The sequence below is a fragment of the Phragmites australis genome, chromosome 3 (assembly GCF_958298935.1).
Source record: "Phragmites australis chromosome 3, lpPhrAust1.1, whole genome shotgun sequence".
NCBI classification, from domain to species: Eukaryota; Viridiplantae; Streptophyta; class Magnoliopsida; order Poales; family Poaceae; genus Phragmites; species Phragmites australis.
Genome location: NC_084923.1, coordinates 25,210,117 through 25,221,296, shown reverse-complemented (window position 1 = coordinate 25,221,296; position 11,180 = coordinate 25,210,117). Strand labels below are relative to the sequence as shown.

Sequence of the window (11,180 nt, the reverse complement as noted above, 5' to 3'; positions counted from 1 at the left end):
TTTTGCCTTCTTTAAGGCTTAACTTTAATATAGATAGATATCTCACAGACTAACCGACTCACTATAATATTAACAATCTGATGGTAATATAATTATATTGACTTAAAGGCTGCAGGTGTTTGTTCAATTTGTATCTCTTGCCTAACGTACAATAGGTATATTGTATGGTGTACTTTTTTTCTTACCATTCCATCTTTGTGGTTTTGCTAATTCAAAAGTTCTAGTCAATTCTCTCACTGTTGATCCACTAGAGATTAATTCATACAATGTTAGCAATTCAACATCGTCGTCCACATAGGCGGCTGGTTACAAATTGGGGTTTACCACTACCAATGGCTATAGAAAGAGGCGTGTAAAGGAGGAGGGCTTTGAAGTACTTTGAATAGTCGTGGCAATAATTGAGAATTGAATAACAAAAGTGTGCAGTAGTAGTAGTCACCAATGGGTGTCTCTAGGCTAGTTTCATCCACCTCATCCTCCCGCCTCTCATCCCCCACACCAAGTAATCACATGCCATTCTCTTCGTTCACCGCACTGATCGACTCGAGCCACCCTGACCACATGTTCTTGCCAACGTTCGATGTCACACTCCTGCTGAACAAGATACGCGTGGACTGCAGGGACATGATCATTGTGTACTTGTATAACGCTATTCGGCTTGATTTGACAAGATTACCAAGGCTCCACTCTACAACGATTTTTGAAGAGACAATTTGTTTTCAGATGTATTAGTCTAAGTTTATTACTTAGTGTCATTTCTTTTAAATACAACGCTATTGCACATGCCTTGTATTTGAGAGGGATATTAAGGGTATAATAGTTAAAGGTATTATGGCAATCTTCTAGTCTAAAGTTTGCCCTCATATACTCTATATATTGCTTATATAAACTATTATTAAATACAAATTGCTATTCTTAACACAACAACCTTGATCTCTTGTCTAGCATATAGGTTTTTGGTTCCTTGAATTTGTGATCCTTCAAGAAAAGTGGAAGTAACTAAGCCTTTTTTTCTCCGAAAAAGAACAAAGATTATTGGTCCAGTATCCAACAGTTCCACATTGATAGAAAAAAGGAGAAGGAAGGACGCGGACGATTGATTTTTTTAAGAAAATCAAAATAGAAGCCAAAAAGCTATAACCGAGCGTAGGTCTAGAAATAAACCAGGGCGGGTCAGGTCTCCGTGAGATTTACACCTGATGAGATCAAAAGAGGTTACAAAATTTGCCCCGCAAAGGATTGCAGTGCACATATAGGCCGGCGGCCCAGGCGCTCCAACACAACGCCCCAGCCCACCGAGGCATTGACCGGCAAGGAGCCAAAGCCAAGACGCAAGGTATAGCTGCTAACCCTAACTGCCTCCACTGTCCACGCCACGCCTCCCCTACCCTCTACATCCCAAATCCGCCGCTGCCGCCCTCCAAGCCAGGCGCCCACGCCAGCCACCCTCTGGCGGTCCGGCCTCAGCTCCCCGGTCCCCGGCTCCAGTGGTGCCACCCGCCGCGGCGCGAGCCGCGCCACCCACCTGGCCGTCGCCCACCCGCGCCCGCCGGCACCGGTGAGTTCACCCATTCTCCTTCCCTCTTCCCCTTTCTTCTCCCTCTCCCTACACCAAGAAGACTTACCTGGCCGAGCCGCTACCAGATCCAGATCCGCATCGTCGTCGCTCTATTTCGCCAATCACAAGATTTCTGTCGTGATGGATCACCGTGTTCATATGTAGTAGCCGTGATGGATCTGTGATGTAGTTGAAGTGGACAAATCTTAGATCTTTTGCAGTCTTGTGTTGCTGAAAAGGAGTGCATCTGACTTTCTGATGAAAGTAACATTACCCCTGATAAGACAAGAACTCTAGAACATGGAATTCTGATGACAATTGTGTTGGTCCTGGACTTGTAATTCTGTAAGAAAGGTAAAACACACTTGTTGCTTCTCCGTTACTGCATGAAAACCGTTTTTACCTTGGACCCTGCAGCCATTGGACAATAATAATCTGAACCCAAGAACCAAAAGAATGAACTGGAGATGATGTTTCTGTAACAGTATTTCCCCCCTCTTTTGCTAGTGCGTCAACCCTTTCAACTGAGGCTGATAGTAACTACCCTTCAATTGAGATGCTGAATGAACTCAATACTGGTTTTCCTTTGCTGGTTGGGCCAACGTATGCATTTTGAGACAATCATGCAATGGTTTCATTTTTAGTTATGCACAGAATATCTAGGGCTGTTTTCTTTCGTTGGTAAGGAACCCTAACTTGGTTGGATGCAATTTGTTCTGGGAGATAGATCTCTTACCTGCTTTGTGACCTATCAAATCCAAATTTTCGAAAAAGGAAGAAGGATTGGGTGCTCTACTGAATACCCATGCCCAACACTAAGTCCACCGGTTCATTTTCTGATTGTTTTTAGGGTTCAGTATAAGGAGGGGAGCCGGAAATGTTCTACTCGCAGTTCATATTGGCCAAGAAGGGGCCCCTCGGGACCATATGGATTGCTGCACACTTGGAGCGGAAGCTGCGCAAGAACCAGGTCGCGGACACGGACATCGGCGTCTCTGTAGGTGGGTGCTCTTTGCTGATTTTACCTTTTTTTTTAAGATCTAGGGTTTGCACTCTGCAATTAAGTTTGCCCATGAACTGACCTGCTGTAGGGTTTGTGAAGTATTGCTTTGCTAATGCTCGTTAGTCCTGTAGCTGTACAAAACAAAAAAATGCTATATTTAGCTCATTTATTGTTTAGTGTTGTTCTTCCCCTTACCTATAGCTTCTGGATTAGTAATCTTGTTAGCATTTTTGGTTTGGGGTTAACTAGCTTCTAGTTGCTGCCAACGAAGTGGGTCGTAAAAATATCATCTTTTTTGAGTTGTCAACGAGTTACCGTTTTATTTGTGCTGGTTCGTCAACATCATGGTAGCAAAATCATTGCTTTGTAATTTTGGCAAGGTATTTAGTTCCGTGCATTTAGTGGTGCCCTTTCGTGGTTTAATTGTTCGCTAGGGTTTAAAAAAGCACCAACTGCTTTTTGCTCAATTATGTATGGTCTTTACTGCTCACTAGGACACTAAGAGAACTAGAAGGATGTCTGCTTTCATAATATTATAACTTTACTAGGTTTTTATATTATGATAGAAGTTGGGGCAAAAATTGAGTTATGAAGGCTGCCTCAATGTGCAAAATATCATCCATTCGTGACTGGACGGAGTAATTTTTAAGTAAAACTTATTGTAATGATAAAATATTAGCATCCGCTGTTGTGTCTGTGACTGTTTTTTTCTTATTTTTTATATGATTGTCAGTTCGTCACAGCTATACCGGGAGGAGTGAGAGGGCTTTCTGAACTGGTTCTGTTTTTAATGCTCGTATAAATAGTCAAGGTAGCTCAAATATTGGTTTAGTATACTCTATGGGGGATTTGGAGAAACATAGTTCTATAGAGAACTAGAGATGCAAATACACTAGTCTAGCATCTGATTTGATTGTACGCTGATGCTGTTTAGGTGCCGTACTTATATTCCATGCATTTCTGTTACACATAATATCTACCAGAAGCACAAAATTACATGATGCCTGTGGTACATGAAGGCTCTGTGATGTAGTGTTGTAATTTCTCTTCTGCAGAAACACTAAGTACTTGAACCTTGAAATTGACACGCATTTTCTTTTTAGAGGATGCACAAATGTATCCATCTAGTTCTGTGCCCCACATGCCCTCAAAACTTGTTTTGGTTATTTGCCGCATTGTTTTCTGGTAGAGTTAGACAGTTGGGCTAGGGTGGTCATGATTTAGAGGCAGCCGATATTAATAGCGACATCATATTCCATTTACTATATGGCATATTGTGCTGTGTTTCTTTTAGGCCTTGCATAAATTGATGTTGCTACCACTTAGCAACATCATCCATGCTTTATAGGAGACCTGCAGCCATGTAATTACACAAAACAAATCACACACGAGTTTCTTGCCGAGAAGATTTTGAGACAATATGTTCCATCATCTCACATACCATAATTTAGGTGACTACAACCAACTACCAGTGCAAGGTTCAATACCAGGAATTGTCTTGAGAAAAAAGTCGCTAATAGAAAATCAGTAGTCAGTCATGATGATTCTACTACGATGAACACTGAAATTGGAACAGTTTTTCTTTTAAGATGACGAACAAATACATCCATATTGCTCTGTGCTTGTCAGGGCAGAAAAAAAAACTTATTTTGGTTATTTGCCCCATTACTTTCTGTTAGAGTCGGTCAGTTGGGCAATGGGTGGTAATAATTTCGAGGTAGCCAATACAATGCCATTCCAATTATTATGTGCCATACTGTGTTGTGTTGTGTGTTTTTTTTACGCCATGCATAAATTGATGTAATTGTCTTGCTTGATTGGGAAACATGCTTGATTGAAGAAACATGCAACCATGTAATTACTGAAAGCAAATCACATGCAAGTTTCTTACATAGAAAATTTTGTTGAGAACTTAGCCTACATTATCTCCATGTACCATAAGTTAGGTTAATATATCCAACTACCTGTGCGAAGTTCAATACCATGAGTTATGTCTTGAGGAAACAAATCCCTTAGAGGGAACCCAAACTATTATGATTTATTAGGATTGCTTTATCTTTCCATTCTCCAATCAATTTGGGTTTTTTATTTTTCTATTCCTATAAATGTGAAATTTTTAGCTGTCAAAATCTTATTTTTTACTATCAGTATTGGTTTTCCCAGTCTCTTTTCTTATTGGTAACATAGGAATTTCAGGAAGCCTGCTTATTTCCAGTTATCATTATAGTGAAGCAACTGTTATAGGCCTTGGCTTGTTCTAGTGGGTAATGTACAGGGGATGGTTTCTCTACAACTTGATCTCAAAATTTAGAGCATTTGTTACCTGTGCCCTTTGCTTACTTTCTCCAAGGAACCAATAGAGAACACTGTTTCCCCAGGTCCATGAATATAACAGTTGATGTGGCAGTTCAATGAATTTCATGATATAATTGGTGTTTGGCCTAAAAATTCTACATTGTACGTTTCCTATCATTATGAGTTAATTATTAATGGCCACTATTCCTGCAGATTCAATTATATTTCCTGACGTTCCAATTGCACTTCGGTTATCAAGCCATCTAATGTTAGGCGTGGTCAGAATCTATTCTCGGAAGGTCAACTACCTATTCCATGACTGCAGTGAAGCTTTGCTGAAGATAAAACAAGCCTTCAGGTCCGCTGCTGTTGATCTACCCCCTGAGGAGTCAACTGCTCCTTATCACTCTATAACACTACCTGAGACTTTCCATCTTGATGATTTTGAACTACCAGAAGCTGCGTTTCAAGGGTAAATCCTTGACTTCTGTTTTGATAAGTTCATTATTTAAGAATGGCCTCTCTGTTTTCTGAATACTTCCCACTATGATCCAGTGACATTGATCATCATGTAAGCACAAAAGAACAGATCACCTTGCAAGACAACCCAGAGAGAACAGGGTATTCAACATCCCAGTTTGGCCTAGATGGTTGGTCCTGTCTCTGTCCGCATCTTGTGTCACTCAAATTTTGAATATCATTTTAATTATTTTAGTATTAAATGTACAGAAAGATTTGGTGATGGCAGTTCTTCACATATTGGCTTGGATCTGGAGGAGGTAATATGATCTTTTGTTTTATTTTTCTCCATTTTTCCTCTTGAAAAGTTTGTTGTCTTCACCGTTAGTGTTTTTTTTGTCATTTTCTTGAATAAGATATTCTATACAATTATTAAGAGAAAGGTTTTTTTAAAAATCACCCTGTTCTTGTCATGTCAATGTATTTGGAGTAGAACTTGATAATTGGAACACATAGTTAATATAGAAAGAGTTGTATAGGAAAAATTTGTAGAGTTTGGACATTGGAGAATGACACTGAGTTTGTTAGGTGCTGATTTCTTGGTGGTTCATCTTGTCCATCTAATAGTAGACTTAGCAATTTATTGAACTTGAGGTAATTGGTGGTTTTTGTATGTTATCTTATATCTCATAATACTATGATAAAAGAGCAGACTGACTCTATAATACCAGCATTAAAACTTCTAATTTCTCTCCGAGAGCTGATTTTATTTATTTGTGGTCAGGAATTAATGCTCAACAAGGATCACTCGATTCATCTTGAGTCTGATGATGGGTAAAATTTCCTCCTCTATTGATTGAATACTATCTTTATTATAGTCTCTTGGATATTTGATCTATATTGTTATCTTGTCTGGCTGCAATGATCTGTGTCTTTGTTCGCATCCAAACTTTTGACTTTTCTGGAGTTTCTTTAGGCTGCAACATTAGAGTTGTTAAGTTGAATGATATTGTCAGAAGACCAGTTATCTCTGAGTGTACTTACTCATGTTATGAGAACACCAATTTGTTCCCATGACATTCTGAATGTGCTGGTGTGGCATTGTTGCCCTTTAATTCATATTTTGCTTGAGTAACATTGCTTATGTATTTTCTTGTTTGCCTCTCCCCAGCATTATCATTCAAGGCCAACCATCAGTTCCAACTGATATGGACGTTGATGATAACCAAAGTAAAGATGAAATTGCTGAAGGATACAACATGGATGATGGACCTTCTAGTCACAGAAAGCTAAGTCCACCCAATGCAGATGATCTAGGAGGAAACAGTTTTCCTAACTGGAATGGTTACAATGTACAGACACCAGATTTGAATGATATGCTATTGCACAATGAAAGTATTGCGGGGCCATCAGCTTCATACTATCAACCTAGCCCCTTCCCTTGTGATGAACCTGCATCACCAGAGTTTGTAAGTGCTCAGGCCCCAGCTACACCTGGTTTAATGGAAGAGACAGTTCCTTCTAGAGTCCATGGAAGTCCTGTTCTGAGTCCACAGATAAAGGCTTCACCGTCAGGCAATGATGAAACAGCAAAGGCTGAGACTTTCACTGCTCCAGCTTCAGATTTTCTCCATCCAACCACAGCAAATGCCAGTGATGTGGGTGCTGAGATGACTGAATATGCATTGGCAAAGCCTGTGCAGGACATCGATTCATTGATGCAACAATGCACACGTGAGGATTTGCCTCCCCAGTGTCAAACATCAAACTTGGAAGCTGCTGTTGATAAGTTGGTCATCAGTACTGATGCTATTTCTGCATGTGGGGAACTGATAATTGCTAAAGCAACCACGAAAGTTGTACCTTTGAATGAGCCATCTATGATGGAGAACCCAGCACAGATTAATGAGCCATCGGTTGATGCTCTAGGTAATCAGTTGACTCTTTGCTGCTCCCCCCGCCCCCCCCCCCCCCCCCAACACGTCATGTTCGTTGACAAAGCTGAAGATCATTTAATTCTTTTACTATTTGTAATGCAGGGGATAATGTGCATGCAACTAATGCAGATTTCCAACAGGAAGACCAGGCAATGCAACAAGAAGTGGCATTGAGTGATAGACCAAATGAACAATCAACCTCAGAATTTGCTGAGCCTGAGAAAATGCTGTCAGCTCCAGATGCTGAATTCAATCAGGCAAATGACTTGGGGCAGATAACTGCAGAAAAAGGAATCACTGAATCTGATGGAAGTAACAAAATAGGCAGTCTTACTAGCAGAAAAAGACACCTGGAAGATAGCTTACCGGCTCTAGAAAGTGAGACTACTGAAAAGTTGTCTAGCCGACCACGTGGTAAAAGGATCACCGATTTTGTTCCTGATGACGATGATTTACTGGCATCTATTTTAGGTACAAATAACCTGTCCACCACATTCCTGTTGTCTGGATTTTACTGCATTACCTAATCACATGACCTTGTATTAGTCGGTAGAAGGACACCTGGATTGACGCTTGGTTCAACACCACTGCCACCAAGGGCATCATCTTTGAAACGCCCTAGGTTGGGATCGAAGATAGCTACACTCAAGAGAAAAGTGCAATTGGATGATGCCATGGTTCTACACGCTGAGTATGTATATGCTTTATAGCCTTCAAATGAGCTTATTGCTATGAACAAGTGACTGCTTATTTTCTAAATGTATCTGTGATCTTAAATTATTACTGCCACCTCGGATGTGAAATTCCCCTTTCCTTATTCCCTTGAGTTGGTTCTTGTTGTATGTGGTCGTAATGCCAACCTAAAGCATTGTTAGAGAAGTAAACTTGTGGCATCTACTTCAGTGCAGATTTTCTTCCCTCTTGATGTTAGTACTGTAAGTTTGACATACGTGATATTTGTAGAAGCTACAGAAGAACATGCTGCAGTTTGCTTGAAATTTTGATCTGGGATACTTCCTGGTCCTACATTTTACTGTTTGGTTATGTTTTCTGTATGCACCATCTGAAATGTCTCTACGAACCCAATTATAGATTATTTGCCCTAATTAACTTCTAGCATGAGCTGACTTGGCGACGATGTCTTCCCTTCTCCAGTACTATACGGCAGCAGTTGATCAATACTGAGGATATACGGCGCATTCGTAAAAAGGCTCCATGTACTCGTTCTGAAATATGGATGATCGAGAAAGGTTCGATGGAAGGTGACATATTCCGCGAGCCCATCTTTTCCAGTAAGTTCTCGACACTATCTTTGATTTTTTGTTTCCTTTTCTGCATGCCATACTGAAGTGAAGTAGGAGAATATGGAAGCATCTTGAGATATGAATTAGTTTCAAAGTCTGATGATTAATGATGGTTATTGTGGTGGTTAGTTCCGAGCTCTAAAATTATACTCATGGATGTTTTTGTATCCCAACTAGGCCTATCCGAGGAGCTTAACAACTTGCACGATCGGCGGTCATATGAGATTGTGGAAGTACAAGGGCTACCAGTCATGTCTGAAATCATTGCAGAAGATAGCAACAATGTTGGGACATCTGATGCGAAGGGTATAGGTACTATTGATGACCTGCTTCATATTCCAGATGGAACTCGATCAGATGTGGTGCAGCCAGAAGCAAATAATGCTGCTTGTGCGACAGCTGCTTTAGGTTTGCAAATACCTCCTGACGGTTTGCAAATACCTCCTGACAACCAGGTTAATGGTGTATCTAATGATTTTGTTGCCGATACTGTGTTTCAAGGAGTCACTGAACCTTTAATTGATACTGAGAAAGAAGTGGCACTTGCTGACAGAGCACATGCTCAAGTTGATACACTGGATAATGATCATCTTCAAGATATTCCATCTGATTTGCAGCATAGTACTGATGCAAAAGTGTCAAGTCCAGATGTGGTTCTAGATAGCTCTGGCCAAGATTTTAATCATTTTGTTCATAGTGACGTTAATGTGATTGGGAGTAATGAGATTCCTACTTCTGAGATTACCGGGGTGGAATGCAATCCTGCTTCTGGTTTTGCTCAACCAACAGAGGATGAAAACGCTTTGTCTGCTATGGGAGATAATTCTTGCTTTCAAGAAAACAACATGGGATCTCTTATGGATCTGGATACGGTGCATGACTTTGCACTGAAGGAATGCAATGTAAGTCCATGTATATGTTTTTACCTATATACAAACTTGCGAAATGCTTTGTGCATCTGTTAATTGCTTACTATGACATGAATTTTTCTGGCTTTTGAAATATCTTGCTGCGGAGAAGTACTTGCACTGTTTTGCTCAGTTACATTAAGGCCATATAATAAATGTTATCCTCTGTTTGGTTTACAGGATTTTGGAAGTGCAATTCATGGTGTTGATACAGGTAGTTTTTCTGTCCGATAAAAGCATCATCCTGTGCTCTAATGTAGTGTATGCCTTACATGCATGGAGATTTCATATCTTCAGCACCTAGCACCAGGTTTTTTTTTTGACTGTCCTGTTACTCATACACAAATTTTGTGGACGAGGATTCCACGAGCCAGTTGATAAGAATACAGCAAGTATTTTCCCAATCATGCGCTTACTTCTCTGGTCCTATGTTGTGACAGACCTAGCAAGCTTTTGTCATAGTTTGACCTTCTGTTGTTACAGATTTTCTGAACTATGATGATGATGGGGACTATGATGACGCAAATAATGATGAACCAAATCCTGATGAATTCCAGTCTCTTGACAACAGTGGCTGGTCTTCTCGCACAAGGTACACTTGAGCTAAGTATTATTTCCTTCACACTTAAGTGTTCTATACTTTGTTCAACATTTTGATGATGTGCACTTGCTGTGCAGGGGTGTTGCAAAGTATCTCAAGACTTTATTCGATGAAGAAGCTGGTCTGGGAAGAAAGAGTGTAGCAATCGATCGTCTGCTAAGTGGGAAGACTCGGAAGGAAGCATCAAGAATGTTCTTCGAGACTTTGGTATGGCATTTACTCCCTCTTTAACAGATTTGTTCGGAGCCTGAGCCTTCACGTCCCTAGTACCCTTGAGTGATAATGCTCTCTATTCGGTTCACAGGTCCTGACGACAAAGGACTACATTAATGTGGAGCAACCAAACCCGTTTGATTTTGTCAGCATAAAGCCAGGGCCAAAGCTCCTGAAGTCAGATTTCTAGATCAAAGTCAGCTAGCCTGGCGCGATACATACATATCTGTCACATTACCAACAAATGCTGATGCCGCCATGCTTGTAACTCCATCTATGTTGTTAAGTTATTCCCTCTGTAGCATCTCCCGCGCTGATCTGTGTTTGCTAGGATCGTGTTGTACCTTGGCTATTCATTGTATATATGTTTAGCTCCTGTATAGTCTGTCGTGTAATCTGATAGCATCAGCTCGAAGTTATGGCATATTGTTGTTATTTCGTCTAGTAAGCCTGAACTCTAGTGATGATGTACTTGTTTGACTTATGTCGAGCTGAATATGTTTTACTACCCAATTGTTCCGAGCGACCGTTCTTGAGAACCGTTCCGTTTGCTAGATTTGGGGGTAAAAGAGCTCCAATTTTGCGTTGTTCGGTAGTCTTTCGTCGGCCGCAAATTGCGAACGTGGCAGGTGGCACGAAGCCGTTTGTTAATTTGCCAACGAAAGGGCTTGTAAAGCGACTAACCTGCTATTCGGTGCATTAGGCTGACATGACAGAAGTGTGATGTGCCTTGTTGCAGGGTGGATGCACTGTCCTCATCAACTCAATCATGGCTGCATAATCCAAGGTATCCACAGGTTGGGGTACAGTACAGAGAAGGGTGAGTGAGGCTGAGGCCCCCCATTCACTAGTCCAGCTCTTCGATCTTCAGGCTGATCGCCTTCCCATGTCCATGATCAACA

At 40.8% G+C, this 11,180-nt stretch overlaps 1 protein-coding gene across 1 annotated transcript; it reads left to right on the top strand.

Moving 5' to 3' along the window:
- The first annotated feature begins 1,344 nt into the window (after positions 1-1,344).
- On the top strand, positions 1,345-10,726 carry LOC133912725 (sister chromatid cohesion 1 protein 4-like). The gene is made up of 15 exons (XM_062355616.1): positions 1,345-1,558; positions 2,409-2,559; positions 5,070-5,328; positions 5,412-5,506; positions 5,586-5,635; positions 6,100-6,149; positions 6,487-7,244; positions 7,355-7,723; positions 7,799-7,943; positions 8,408-8,544; positions 8,734-9,458; positions 9,645-9,678; positions 9,948-10,056; positions 10,143-10,272; positions 10,370-10,726. The coding sequence occupies exons 2-15, from the start codon at positions 2,436-2,438 to the stop codon at positions 10,466-10,468; spliced, it is 3,084 nt and encodes a 1,027-aa protein (XP_062211600.1). The 5' UTR covers positions 1,345-1,558; positions 2,409-2,435; the 3' UTR covers positions 10,469-10,726.
- Positions 10,727-11,180: the final 454 nt, after the last annotated feature.

Bases quoted from the DNA above. Each gene is read 5' to 3' on its own strand.
- LOC133912725 (XM_062355616.1), top strand. From the start codon at position 2,436: ATGTTCTACTCGCAGTTCATATTGGCCAAGAAGGGGCCCCTCGGGACC. The intron at 2,560-5,069 runs GTGGGTGCTCTT...CTATTCCTGCAG, and splicing joins GGACATCGGCGTCTCTGTAG to ATTCAATTATATTTCCTGAC. The intron at 9,679-9,947 runs GTAGTTTTTCTG...CTGTTGTTACAG, and splicing joins AATTCATGGTGTTGATACAG to ATTTTCTGAACTATGATGAT.